Source organism: Ostrinia furnacalis, unplaced genomic scaffold, assembly GCF_004193835.3.
Source record: "Ostrinia furnacalis isolate ACB-3 unplaced genomic scaffold, ASM419383v2 OfSCF4936, whole genome shotgun sequence".
In the NCBI taxonomy this organism is placed as follows: Eukaryota; Metazoa; Arthropoda; class Insecta; order Lepidoptera; family Crambidae; genus Ostrinia; species Ostrinia furnacalis.
In genome coordinates, this window is record NW_021135175.1 from 898,081 (window position 1) to 913,821 (window position 15,741).

Below are 15,741 nucleotides of genomic sequence, written 5' to 3' on the forward strand. Positions count from 1 at the left end.
CTCTTTTTTTCTTTAGAAATACATCTCTGTTTGCGCAACCAGTGCCAAATTAACCATACAATCAACCGTCGACGTGTATCGCAAACATATCGATTGCATCGGCGTCGTTCTGTTTAGGAAAGCAGATAAAGCAGTCGACACACCTTCGGAGTTTTGCTGAAATGAAAGAGTCGGATAACTTAGGCCTAATTTAGGTCGTCGAGTTATTTGATATTTTAGAAGACTATCGCGTATTCGTGTTATTGTGTCAGTAAGTAGGTAATTGAGTCATCTTTAGTTACCTAAGTAAGATAAACGCTTGTCACCGACTGATAGAGTTGATTAGTTTTCTTCTGTTGCAAATTTTTGAATAATACGTAAGTAGGTAGGTAGATGATAGGCCTACTAGGTATTATTACTATACCTACTTCTCTCCCTCCTCCCATTGCAATCGGATCCACAGACGTGTAGGTAGGTAGGTATCTGAAAGTCTGGAACATTAACTAATTTCTGGCCATTGGTGGCGGTGCGGCTGGCTCATCTTGATCGAAGCAGAAGTTGACCATACAATCTTAAAATTCTGTTTAGCCGTTTTGTTTTAATGTACCTACGTAATTGAAACAATTTCGTATTATAGGTTTAATAAGGTAACTTTGCCTCCTACTTATACGTGAATAACTAAAATTGCCTACTCCCTAAAAGTTTACTTCTTGATGTCACAAACATAGGACTTAATCCTGTTGATTATTAAGGAAAAACGAATTGTATAACTTTATAATTCTCTTTTCAAGTTCAAAAGTTGCGTAACGAACAGCGGAGAGTTGTTTTGATAGAACGAGTTGCTTCATAAATCGAGGGTGTTTTATCGGCGCGCTACATTCTGTCGCCGCGGTGAGTTGACTTTCTGTGCCACGGCTGCGCGCCCCGCGGGGAGCGGGGGCTGCGGCGCGCGGGGCGCCGCGTGACGTCACGCTCGACCGTGGCAGTGAGTAGTGAGAGCGGCCGCGTCGCTCGCTCCTCGTTCGCTCGCTCTACGTATTCCGTTGACGACGGTCGCGCGCGCGCAACGTGCCACTTTTTACGGCTCACCGCAGTAACCTCACTGTTCCTCAAACGCCGGACGAACTCGACTCGTGGGACTCGCGTGCTCTTCTCACCTGTTGCGTGGATTGTGTTGTGACTAGAAAAAGTTATCGCTGCACTATCAAACCGTCTCGTCTTATTGGAGTGCAATAAAATCAAGACAGTGGATTCGCCTCGGTTCCAAAGCGGCATAGACGAATGGTGTACGTCTATAGAGTCGCGTTTAGATAGTTTAGTGCGGGGAAAAAGTGAAGTGAAAGCCTACGTCGGAGGATGTCCGTCGGCGATTGTGGATTCCGGAGCGTATGACACGCTCGCCGTCATGAGACGCCGCTGGTCGAACAACGGAGGCTTCCAGACGCTTCGTATGCTGGAGGAGAGCTCGTCCGAAGTGACATCGTCCTCTGCCCTCGGTCTTCCACCGGCGATGGTTATGTCACCGGAATCGCTGGCGTCGCCCGAGTACTCGAATCTCGAGCTATGGGCTTACGAAGATGGCATCTCGTACAACACGGCTCAGTCGTTGCTGGGCAACGCTTGCACTATGCAACAGCAGCCGCCTACACAACCCCTGCCTTCGATGCCCTTACCGATGCCACCCACGACGCCTAAATCGGAGAACGAGTCAATGTCATCAGGTCAGGATGATTTGTTAACGTAATGTAATTTTAACTAATGTTATGTGTAAATTGCGAATGTAGATTTGCGTAGATTTTGGCGGCAAACATATCGCGAGAGGCGAGCGCGCTGTCATCGACCTTTGCCCCGGATACCTTGACCGGGCGCCCGAGCCGATGTCTCCTTGCCCCGCTCATCACAATCGTTTTGTTTACCTACATTCTGTTTCAATGTTGTAACCTCCAAAGTTATTTGTTGTCATGTTGTGGCGCACGGCTAATTCGTGCTTTCCTTATCTGCATAAACGCCGGCTGATAATTGTGTAGATTTCATTGACTCGGAATAGTAAGGGATATTTTTTCCATGGCTATTTTTATCGCGGCTTCTGTAATAAGCCCGTGTGACTAGTACAGAATGACGGATTGCCCGTGGGCGAGGTGGATAAAAATATCCTCTGATAAATTATTATGTCTCAAGACTCCTGAGACTAATCAAATCATAGATCGAGTCATAAAAGGCAGGTAGATTATGTGCAAGTCGGTTAGATGTTTAGNTAGGAACAATAAATAAATTACGTTCGTAATTCACAAAATTATACTACTGAGAATTAGTGATTCTTTACTAGCACATTATGAAAGTATGCAGCTGCCGCTCTTGATTATTTTAAGATCAATTCAATTCACACCTTAATTTAACAAAATAATAAGACTCCCTGTACAGAGTCACGTTTCAATGGCTATAGAAAATGGAAGTCTTAAGATTGTTCAACTACAATCGTTCAAGGTTCCTAACCAAAAATAAAACATCGTGTAATCGGGGTTTGACGAATTGTGTGCACTGAACACGCATAGGTACAGTCGACAGCACATCAACCTATACATTTTTGTTTCAAAATAACCTGTATACTGTATTACATTACAACGAGATAGACGCCACTGTGTTTAGGTTGATGTGCACTGTCGTCCGTACATTACGCCCGTCCCGTATTCACAAACATTACTGTGAGGTCTTACAGTGTGCGCGAACGCACAGGGTGACAAACTAACCAATCACAGAGCTCTATTCAACGCGGTGCGTTTGATTTGCTGCTTCACTTAAGCAAGCATAGTTTGTGAATACGGGCGTAATAATACCTACTTACAACCTAACCAAAATGGCTTTCTGACAATTTGTATTGAAAATTATAGTTGATTTATAGTTTTTTAAATGTAGAGTCCTACTTTAGCACTATTAAATACTTAAAGCGATTTAAAATCCTTGCTCTAACGTCTGATTAACACCAATGGCGTAGGCGGATCATTTCAGAATGAGTAATGTCTTATCAACATGAAGGACCCTCAAGGTTACAATGGAAAATTTGTTCATGTTGTGTCATTTCGGTTCACTTCCGCGAAAACAGGTAGCAGGCCTTTGACATTATTGTGTTATCTCAAGTTCTCAACCCACTGAAATACAGTCAAGTAACAATACTTGAACCTTGGTAATGTTATTTAAATTATTACCAAACATACATAACAACACAAACGGCTATAAAATTACTGTAGAGCTTAGCTTATGTAAGTACATACAACTAACTCTATTAGGTAGCAAAACCTCTACATTTATTGAAGTATGATTGATTGCGATTTCTATTAATAAAAACCACTCTAGTCTACTTATTTCTAAAAATAAATTTTAGAGAATCTCTAGCTCTACTTTATTGTGGGCTCTGAAAAGGTCACATTATATTAATTACTTCTTTTAATACTTCTCGCTATTTGAAACATCTGTCTACTATCTACCAGACAGAAGCCATATTTCTTTAACAATTCATAATAGACGAGCTAACAGTCCATTTCGCCGCAAATTATTGTTCTAATAAATACCACGAAAATCAATAGGACACCTTTGTGTGAAATAGAAAGAAAGTGCTCTGTAGAAACGAGCGGTGTGCATTTCACGAGCACAATGCTTTAATCTATCATCAAGCCGACGGAGGGTGAGTGAAGAACCCTCCCATTGTATGGCCACCGATATTCTGAAATACTTACCAAACGTCTATTTCTGTTTTCTTGAGAGCACTGCACGTTATCTCTGCTCTATAACTACTTAAAACAGCTTTTAATTTCTTTACTTAACTATTATGTAATAGAGAGGGGGAAATGAGCTTGATTTTAGTGATTATCCGGCACGGTAAACTAAACACTATGCGGTTTTATCTAGATTCTAGATGTTATTGTTGCTATTTTCCAGAAATAATACTTATACTGGTAATATTATAACAATTTCTAAGATACTTTTCAAACTCAGACGAAGCTGAGGCGAGCCACTAGTCTCTAAATAATTATCACAAACAATAGTCATGCGAACAGTCAGGGAGCTAAATAACGCTGAAAGTTTCGTGAACATCAATCGAATACTGATTACATTTGCATGCATTGTTTAATTAAATTAAAAGGGTGTATAATTAAGGTAGATAAACTTAATTATATTATTATTATCGAGTAACAAGTAAATATTCGCTGGTAATTTCAGCGGCCCACCCAGACCACGCGTTGCCGTTATCGCGATGCTATTCAAGCGAGAATAATATCCAATTTTATTGTGGGAAAACTTAGAATGTGCTCCAAGACCTTTATTATATCAGCTCTTTCCATTTAGGACAGTTTCAATTTGCCAAGTAACGTAACATGAACAATTTGAGAGCGAAGCGGCGGGGTTTCGTCGAAGCGACTTCGCCCGCGCCGGTCCGACCGGTTTAGATGCTACTTCTGATGGTAAATCGCATCGTCTGACAAGCCACGTATGTGCATGATATGTACTTAGTTACTTTTAGCTTCATGTGAAATCTCAGGGCGTAAATTAAGTTCAGTTTTATTATTATTTACCGTCGTTATTTCCAAAGTAATCGTATCTTGTCACATGCTCACATGCCGCGGTTACTCTCTCCAGTGTTGTTTGTGCAGTAACTGCATAACTGTTTAAACATTTTTTCGAACCGACGTCAGCTCTAAAAATGCCTCTCTGTTGATATAATTCATTCTGCAATTACCTACTTGATAATATTCAACGATTACTGTTTTCCGATGCCTCTAATAATCCATTTATCATTTAACAAACGGCACAGAAATAAATTCCTTTTCTTCAGAGAACTGTACGTAAATAGTCGAAACGTCATGTCATAAAATGACCCGCATAACGCGCTATTTGAACTGAATGCTTCAACTAAACTCATTTCTAGTTTAAAAATGACGCATACGCCTAGCAACTGAGCATGCGGGTCGATTTGATGAAGTACGATACGATTTATCCATATAACATGTCTAGTTAATACCAGAAGTTTTTAAAGTGTGATTGAAAGATCCAAACGGAAAAACCTTGTTGGTGAACTGGTCTAAACGATGTTCTTGTCGTTTCTAAAAGAACAAATAAAGCTCGGCATTGAACGGCCGAAGAGACTAGGAAGCAACCCTGAAACGCCAAAAATAGTATGCATACAATGTTACTTCATATTTATGACGTGCTGGAAGTGAGGTAAACTCAATGATTTAGAGTATGTCTGCCTATGAAGTTCATTGTAGTTTTTACTTCTAAGTTTCTAAGACTACATTAATAATAGGTTTCTTCCCACTGTCTAAAACTTTAAGATCATGTAATATGAGCTATCAATTAAAAATCTTTCTGTCATTGTTTCAGTGAAGTTTCCTTTTTTGCGAAACTTCACAATATGGCATTACTACAGCGTTGGAAAGCTGATTCTGGCCAAGAATGAGACATGTCAATTACTATGATAATCGTGCGAATTCATCGCGTGGTCGCTCGTGGAAGAAAGTGGAAATCTTAGCGACGTTCATGTTCACGACTTGTGGACTATTTTAATTCTGCAAATCATAGTTCTAGTTTCGTTTGAGTTTGCGTTTTCACTTGTTTCTTTGTGACAAAGGCGTGTTTTATCAACAAGCGTTATCTTTTCACTCTTCCTTTGATAATGCTCTTTTCTACACTCGACTCGTTGTAGGTGGTCCCATTGTGTAGTCCCTATATTGCTGGTAAAGAATGAAATAAACCTTATCTACGATTTTCATATCTAAAGCTTAGCTAGAAATTCCTTGGAAATTACTTAGGTACATATTTCAGCCACAATATTTTATTTTCATTATTACTGGTTATGGAATACTTCCCCTCGACGCCAACAGGCACGTAATCTATCACTCAGGGCGACAAACTTTTCGTTGATACAAAATTAGATATTTGTCGCCCTTCGTTTTGACTTTCTCTGGGTTGACTTTTCCAATTGCGCGTTGCTTTTTCTTTTTTAACACATAATTTTCTTTACTTTATGTGCTGCACCATGCCAGTATCAATTTAGACTTCGCAACATAATATTATAGGTACCTACTGTTGGGTGGGTATATTTTGCATCTGTGTGCCTACCATGAGTTTACGTTAGGTGAGCTCGCTAGCGAATACGTCAAAAAATTCTATGAAGATTTTATTTCTTGAAAGTAGCCGCTAGGGGCGCCGCACAATATGTCATACATTTAAATGTCATTTTTTTACGCAGTCGCTAGCGAGCACACCTAACGTAAACTCATGGTAGGCACACTGAATACCTTTACTCTTTAAACATAGCAGCTTCATTTCAAGCAAAATACCAACAATTCTACGTTGACACGTCAATTTATTTACTTCACTTGGCAACAGCGTTGCCAGACGTCCCGATTTTGGCGGGACGTCCCGATTTTTAAATCAAATTTAAATGTCCCGCGCGGGACAGGCACTGTCCCGCTTTTCGGAGAGAGACACTCACTTCACCAGGCTATTGTTTGAAACGCCATTTATTCTAAAGAATAATTTTTTTATTTCGATTTTTGTTTCTTTTTCTTTTTTTATTCTAAAGACGAATTTAACGATAGAGTAAATCTGATTTAAAATATTATTTTTTTGTTAAAATACATTTTCTATGGCTACTTTTGCTATCTGTTGTCACGTAAACGTAATTTTAAGTCAAATAAAAGGATAAATATTTGAAAACCTTTGATTATTTACGTTTTTATTTTTACTATGTCCCGCTTTTGACGGAAGAATCCCGCTATTTTCACTCAAAAAGTACCAAAGTCCCGACTTGGCGAAAAAAAAAACTGGCAACGCTGCTTGGCAACCTACACTGTAGATAGCTAAGATGCCTACATAATGCTAAAAGTAATTAAAAAAAAAACCTAATCCGTGGTAACAAGTTAAGTAGAGGTACCTACTTAATGAAATTAAACATCGCTGTCAAACAAAACTGTTAATTGCGAAACTTATCAACTAGGAGCCTAAAATAAATAGAATAGGTAGGTATGAAGTAGAAGAAACAATAATAATATCATGTAACCTTTCAATAGGTAGGTACCTACGTTAAATTCGACGCATGGTAGAGTTTAACTAGAAACGTCAGCGTTGTCGTCACGCGTCTGTGGTTACTGGTTAGCATAGACACAACGCGTCTGCACTGCTGCATCGATTGCGTCTACGAATTACTCATAAATCGCCTGCGCCAGGGCCCCAAAGCCCCCGCGGGCCCCACCTGAGGTGAATGTATCGGCGACCGAGCGGGGGCGCCAAGGACGCGGCAGTTTTTTGACACGTCCGCTGTAAATAATAGACACGAGCGTTTTATAAAAGTTACCAATTTTAGGCAAATTGTTGTGTAATGACAAGGATTTTTTTTATATCGATATTGATTGCAAGTTGCGCTAGCTCTAGCAGAAGCTGCCAATGCCAAAAGGCCAAAAAATAGCTTAATTATCTTTTTACAAAAAATACACTCACTGATTGAAGTTTTAGACATTGTCTTATTTTACAGATAACAACACCACGGATTTGACTTAAAAACTATTTTTCTATATTTTTTCTGGGCCCCATTTTGCAGAAAATGTAACAAACCATTCATTAGATGAAACTTTGGTCGTTAGAATAACACCTGCTTTAAATTTTTAATCATAAGAGGAATAACAACATTAACAACGATAGTTAAATTAAATTAGTTATTTCGTACCTAATAGTTTTGTTTTTACTATCGAGCTTATGTCTATAATAGTGAATAGCAAAGGCAACCGTGTCCAGTCACTAGCTAATTATTCCACGGTACGCTTAGCCGGAAATTATTTGTTTTTAGCTTTTGAATTAATTTGCTTGGACTGCGGCAGCGAGAGGGTTACGGACCTCGTTGAAGGTTCATGCTGTTAAATAACATGCCATAACCTATTGTTTTATTGTACAGCTTTAAAATAACATTAATGTCAACGATTGTCATTGAATGATACTGAAGTAACAAACAATTTGTAATACGCCCCAATGCAACTTTTAAAATTACCTCTTCATTTGCTTTGGGACAATGTAAAATAACACGTACCAAATAAGCTGCTGATAAGAAAGAAGCTTTTTACTATTATCAGCCTCTATTGAAACAAGATTATGTGCCACTTTAGTCCAGGCAGGTCTTGCTCGATACGTTTCTTTGAAATTGGTAGGTTATCAATCGTCTGTGATAATTTATTTAACGTATGAAACGTCATAATCCAAAGGTTAAATGAATATACCCAATGATCCGACGATGTACATGTATGGGTGTAAACGTTGGAGCAACCGATTTCAATACGTGTGAAATGTGATACCCTCTCTGTGGGTAAGCGGAGTCATGCATGATTGATGATTCCTTAATCAAAGAGGTCGCTCACCTCCACCACAACGAGGATAGCTGACTCCATACGCCTCGAACAAACATTATGTAACTACAAGTCAACCAACGGAGGCAATTAATGATTACACCGTGATTCTTTAACTCGTTCTCGTTAGTGGTTTCCGTTTATGTAACTCGGACTTGGTCACGCATTAGCATACAAATCGGATCAGCACGGCAACTATCAAACCGCCGCAGTAAACCTAAGCCGGCCATGGCATTAGAATAATATTAATCTAGCGAACAGCTGCTTGCATACGAAAGGGTGCCATTTTTTCACGAATAAAACCGTTTTGGCAACCCTTTGACTACGTAATCTAATGGTGTTCTGACCCCTCTCGTTTTCTAAGCATAACGCAGCGCCCATTATTACATTGTGCGACAACCCTCTAATTTGATTTTTAGCTAGACTTCCCTAATTAGTTCCATCCGCTGTTGAAACGCGTCGTTAACGTGTAACAATTATATCGATGCCAGAGGGATCGATAGTATTGATTTAAAATTTCCCCTTTTCAGGTCAAACAAAAACCAGGGTCTTCGATCTGGTTCAGAGTTCGTTGGCACTCGTTGACAGTATGTTAAAAAATACGGACCACTGACGTCACACACTGCGGGCTCGCACCACGATTTGATAGTATAATGACACTGAAGCTGCACATGATTTAAAAATTAATATTTGTGCCTCTCCTCTCGATAAGGTCATCGTCTTTATTCGCGTCTGATACTCCAACTTTTGCGTCACAGCTGTACAAGCTAGCAGAAATGATTTTTAATGAAATTTCAGTCAGTCGGTAATAAAAAGTGAATTAAGAGGCCAGTGAAAGAGCGTGAATGGTTTTTCTTACTCTGTGTAGTGGGTCTAGGAAGAATATAGGGGCGGATGTGCGGTCGAGCGCGCGTCGCGCTCGGTTGCGCACGCGCTGCCATCGCGTCGCTTGTTACCTCTATTATCTCGACTAGAGTCGCTCTAACAACTCCAAGATTGAGTATCTCAGGTGAAATCACTGGGGTTTCAATTTTCCATATAAAATTATTACTATTTATTTACATAGGTCCACAGCCACAGCTATGTTATTTACTGCTCTATCGATATCATTCATCATCATGGTATGAGACAGATTCGTGGAATAGACTCGTTTAAAAATCGATTGTGCGTCAGCAAATGGACAGTACAGATTTTTAATTTAGACAATCTGACAATGATTATTGTAAAGTACCCATTTAGTATTTTTATCAACAATCTGTTTTAATCTAAACAATTGCTTCTTTGTGGCTGTTAGGCCTACCCGGATCTCGCAGAGCATTGATATAAATCGATTATAACGGGCTTGTTAAATGGCTTCAAACTATTGTGTCTCGAACAAGTAGAGTTGTGTGCTTTGCGTTCCTTCTAAAGTTGTCAATCAAAGTTAAGCAGGGCGATGATCTTCAATTGACCGGTTGGGTTGTATAGTTGTATTGTCCGAGTTAGGGGGCAAGAAAACCTGTCCGAATTCACAGTCACACAAAACATCTAACTGACACGTAGGCTAAATTGAGTTTGTTTGACCCAATGTAATCATCAACAAAACCCATTTACTCAGTACCTAAAATAGGTTCATTTAGTACGTGCACGTATTTCATTAACGCCTGTTTTGTCTCTCGTTACGGTTGAAACAAGTATTAAAAAGCTAGTAAATTATCCAGGCACTTTGTTGAAATGAAAATGTTGGTAGGTAGGTACGGTCTATTACAAACATTTGTTACAGGTTAACTCTGTTTTTTCTCATGCTTAAACCAAAGTTTATATATGACTTTCGGAGTCGTTTCTATTGATCGTTACCGTCCAAAAACAGGAAGACATTTTTGACGCAGTGAAAATGTGAAGTACCACGATTACACGTTGAGCCGACAAACTTATTGTGTAAGGTGGATGCCGTGCCGCATATCAATGGAGCCGGCTTCCAACACGGAACTTGGGTCTGTGTACGTGACTCTGAGTCGACATGTAGGTAGTTAGTGTAGGTACCATTGTAACACTCGTTTTCTCAAGATTCAGCCGTGGACGGTGTCGCCGCCTCCACGCGGCGCGTCTCTCCTTTTATTGTGTTCTGTCAACCTACACGCTTGAAATAATGGCGTTACACGCCAGTATTGCATGGTGTTTCGTGTCGCTAGTAAAAACGAACTGTTATGCGGGAAATGCAGCAGTATTAGATGCACCGATGTTTGTGGTAGATCTACACTATATTTTATGTCCATTGGTTGTCGGCCAAGATCTATTTTTTCTTCGAGAAATTGTTTACACAATATTTATGGATATGTGACACACTTGTTTTGCCGATTTTAACTTGTTTTTCCTGATTTGCCTTTGCTTTTTTTGTAATGATCTGTTTTATTCCGTTCTGTATTTTTTTATCTTGCTCTTATTGTAATACTGAACGTGTTAGTCACTGTGACTAAGTTGTTAGCCGAAGAATAGAGGCAGGAAGGGCCGCGGTAGGTAGGTAACTTAATTTCTGAGCTCATTGTCATGACCATAATGTTTACCTACCTACCATCAAAAGGTTACGGCAGTGTAACATTAAGTGCGATGGCCGCCATGATTGTGAGTAATGGCGAACTTTGTTCTCACAGTAAAACTTGGTAATTGTTTTATACAAGTAGCTCAGACGCCTATTAAAACTTAAAACCGGTTTTGTGTGACGCTTTAACAAATGTTACCTTCCTGCGAATTGCTTTAGTCAAAAAGGGCATGGCTATTCAAACTTTGTTTGCTACATTTTGGCCTCCCAGACGGTAATACTTATGCTATAATATTCCTTAAATAGAAAATAAAACTAGGTATTGGAACTTGGAAGTAAATAAATGAAAAACGAAATGATTGCTTCAACTCCCTAAAAAAATATACTTACCTAAATTACTTACTTGAAAAATTTGCTCGCTCATTTATATTGCTGCTAGAAAAATCTTTGTAAAATTCACACTAATGAGCCAAACATTCATAACATCAAAAGAATGTTTTTACAAAAACAAATGAGCCAGATACTTAAACAAAGCGACAAAGATATAAACTCTTGTTTGAGTCTCTTTGACGAATTTAATGTTCGAATATTTTCGGCAATTACCCAATGAATTTCTGATATTATGTAGATAGATTACTACGCTTTATTATTTAATCAGCAAGTTTGCCAATATAACTGTTCTATCAATTTACCTAATAAGTTCTTCTGTCTTTATTGCTTTTCATCCAATATATCGTCATTCAAAATTAACGTCTTATTAAATTTTAACTGTTATTCACTACAAAATGTAGTGTTGGCTGTTGGCTGTTGATTCCTTGTTCTGAAAGTTGCATTTAAAATTGTTGTAAATATTCGCTGAATAGTGAACGATATCAGTAATGCATTTTGATATGCACACTTGTGATATCTCTGTTGGCCTTGGCTGTTGTGCATCACTGCATGGCGCGTTGGCATTCACCTTATCGTGTGTTGAACTGCTCTATATCAACTACAACAGACATTGGACCTATATCCAGCGCTGTAGTATAAACCGGCGCTATAAATAACACCGCGGAATATTTTTGAATGCGTAGAAACACCACTCCCAACCGATCATCTTAATTCGTCCGAATAATGTTTGCTAACTTTAAATACACGCATGACGAACGCATTCCTACAGCCAGTTATAAATGTGTGTGTTTCTTGATATACGAGGCAGTAGTCAAGGTCGACAATGTCATTGTACGAACGAACCCGACGCAAATTCGCACACTAACACACGATTTGCATGTGAGCACTGTGGTTATTGGAATAATCTTATCATTTAGGTCACCTTACTTTGTAGATTACACAGTTAACTGCGTACTGGTACTCACTGCACTTGCAGAATGCAATCGTTTTGTGTCTCTATTTAATGTTTTCCACCCGGAATAGCAGCATATTTTAAAGACATAGCCGCTGCTGCTGAATCTTGAATGTCTTTGACAGGTCTTAAAATAAAATCCAGTGAGAAATAGATTGTAGCTTCATTTTCACCAATGAGGTTGTGACTAGTCTTTGAATTTACGATTCATGTGTTCACGGCCGCGGAACACAAATTATGCCTTCAACGCCTCTAGTCGACGTTAACGATCACAATGTGGCTTGTTATGTCGAAGCGATTTAGAAATACTTCAACGATTTTGTTTTAGACGACCGACTTAATCTCTCTGTTGTTGACAAATGGAGTAACACGGTTACACAGATAGTTACAGATTTAGTAATAGGTGAAGCATCAGCGCATTAGTTCGTTAAATTGAGACTTTGAGAGCAGTGTTCACGGAAATGAATTCCATATGGGCATAATCTTTATTGCCGTTCGAAAGTAACAATTCTTGACTGGCTGCACAGCATAGCATGTTTACTCGGCCGCGTCAGTTTTCCATTACTTCCCTATGTTTGATCTGTGCTCCTAAAATAGCGCGGCACTAAGTCCAAAGTGAACACATCAATGACTGGGCGAGGCGGAGCTGCTCGTCGTGGCCGTGCCGTGCAAGCGATTGACGCAAGCGGCGTCTGTTGTTTACAGTACAACCGCCTCAGGTTATTTACATCGGGGTCACAGACACGCTGAAGGAGACCGGGGTTCAATCGATATAATTATTTAACCTGCAACTAGCGAGTACCTGCGCGGCGATCGGCGCCCGCGCAACGCGGCAATGACCCCCTTTGACATTACTAGGTTGTTTATGCAACGAATTGGCAACAGACCACTTAAATGGGTGACTCCAGCGCGAACACTGAATGCAGAGATGATTGAGTAAGGCCGTCTGCAAATTGCAAACGGTTGTTGTTATTCTACAAAGGGGATTGATGATGTGTGCTTTGTTTTTGGTTTTGGAAAGCGTTATCTCCGAATTGCTCGATTTTATCTACGTCGAAGCCGTGTTATCAACGTCACATTTAGCCGGGTCAATACCCTTGACACCACGTGCTTGAGATTATGTAACATTCTTTCTTCAAACACAGTTTATTGGAGTTATTTAATATTTAAAGAACAGCTATATCAATGTAATCAAATTTTACTTTTATCTACATTTAGTTGCTAACTTGCTACTTTTATGAGGAGTTGCGCACCCTAGCGAAAGTGAAATGGCATAAATATCTTGCAAGAGCAACTAGTTACGACTAATTCTTACTGATTTTATCTGCAATATTTCTAACTACCGCCATATACAACTCAACACGCGAGTTGACGCGGGTAATAATGTCTAACTGATATTGATCTGAAACTAAACGGCTGTAATGTTTCTTGCATACTTTGTCCTACGGCGATCCGTCGCAGCATATCTGCAGGCTGCATTGATTAGACTGCTTTATGGCTGTCAACTGGTAACAGATCTTAACAAGCCTATTGTCTCGGCAGCCGCCTATGAGCGCATAAATTCCACTAACAAGATACGTCAAATAGAATTTAGAGGCTTATTTTGAGAGGCAGTCGCAGTTTCGATCTTGAAAACCTCAGAGATGTTGCAAACTACGGATTCCAGCCGTTACTTAAATGATTTAAAGCAAACTTAAATGTAGCTATCCACGTCGGTGTTTTAAAAGTAAAGCATTACGAAGATGGATGGTTTGCAGCACGTCTATTTATATCTGGTGCGAGTCCGGCCATAAACAGCCACTGGAACCGGTCGGCCCAGCTCGCTGGAATGCTCTGCTCTCGCTAACTGTGGCCGCTATTGCTATACGCTTGCAAATGCTGTAACAATGAGTTTGTTTTAGCAGTCACTATTGCACAACATCCTTTTCTTTCATATTCCCAAATCTGATGGAATAATATTCTAACAGATTTGGGAATGTCCTTATAAGAGACCAGGAAAGTAGGGAAAAGAATCGAACTGTAATTGTCTTGCTCGCGCTTAACTCGATCAAAAAATAATATTCCATTCCTTACACGCTTGCAAATGCTGTAACAATGAGTTTGTTTTAGCAGTCACTATTGCAAGCGAGTCCACAACGTCCTTTTGTTTCATATTCCCAAATCTGATGGAATAACATTCTAACAGATTTAGAGACCAAGAAAGTAGGGAAAAGAATCGACTCGATCTAAAAATAATATTCCATTCCTTCTGAATTCCATTTCCGGACAAAACAGTCTTGTACCGCAGATGTTGTCAATATTCTATAATGCGAAAGTATTCTACGCCATTTGTATGAATAATTAGTTTAGCCCACACAGGTCGAGGTGTGGGTGAATGTTGATGTTACACTCGTCATCATTGGCAGGAAGGATTTATATTTTTGTTCTTTGGTAACGACTATTTGCGTTTAAATGCGTTTGCGAAACGCCTTAACGATTTAATATAATAGGTATTAGACTCGCTTAACAACTCTACATTTTATATCCTACAATTCCGTCGCTTGGAAAGTGATTAATTTTGTATCATTCTCACGAGCTTATTGAACCTTGTACCTTGACGGTTCACGGACGAACCTTCGCCTCAAGTTAAAGGCGAAGCATGTCGGAAACGTCAGCTGCTGCTCAAAACGAAGCAAAGTTTCAATCGAAATCCACTTCTTGAAACGATTTCCTAACTTTATTTTAAAAAGTATCGAAAGCAACTGAGTTCCGACGCGCTCGGTGTAATTGGATTGGTTTCAAATTCAATTTTCTCACTTTAACGTTTGGAGTGGATTATGTCTTCTGGAACAGTCTGTCTAAGGTTGATGGTTGACTAAAGTAAGAAAGAGATTAATTTTGAAACATCGCAGAAAATTCCTATGACAAGAGTCACGGTTACAAATTGTTCGTAGCTTCAACGCCGAGTTTTATTAAGCAGTGATTAGCGAGTTTTTGCTGTGCGCTCTTTGGCTGGAGCACTAACGGCATTGAATGGGAGCCGTGGTCGGGGGTAGGGAAGCGTTCGTATGTCTGCGGTGCCTCGTCATCGCGAGCCCATCCATCAAGCTGACAGTGCCGATTATTATTACCCGTATCACCGTACTTGTACGGGCCTTTCACCAAAATTCGTTTGGGGTTAGAAAGGGGGTTTGGTGTCTGCCCATAACTCATTGCGCAAACGTGTGCATCTGATAAGTAACAAATGAATGACAAATATTTAGGGAAGGTACACAACATTATTTCGTCGTCGTGTAAACGGACGCGGATTGCGGATCTAGACGATCAGCTTTCTGAATTGGAGTTGACGTTTCAATTCCACGGTGCAGACGTGGCTTTATTGAGTAATGAGTTACTCCGGTGTGGAGGGCGGACGACCTTCCATCGAGCGTGGGCCGAGCCCATGACACAGTTCACGAGATGTGCCACTGGACGATTATTTCTGTCACATCGTTTTCACGTGCAACTGGCTGTTCTACGTTTCTACTGGAATT

General features: G+C 39.8%; 1 protein-coding gene across 2 annotated transcripts in view; it reads left to right on the top strand.

The window, feature by feature from the left end:
- The window catches only part of LOC114360304 (ecdysone receptor), a 125,363-nt gene that overhangs the window by 91,719 nt on the left and 17,903 nt on the right, over positions 1-15,741 (top strand). The window contains exon 1 of one of the 2 annotated variants that reach the window (XM_028314973.1): positions 1,178-1,700. The exons of the other annotated variant lie outside the window; for it this stretch is intronic. Coding sequence (XP_028170774.1) covers positions 1,385-1,700 — 316 coding nt within the window. The 5' untranslated portion in view covers positions 1,178-1,384. Of the gene's footprint in view, positions 1-1,177; positions 1,701-15,741 lie in introns of those variants that run through there. 2 annotated transcript variants of the gene reach the window in all.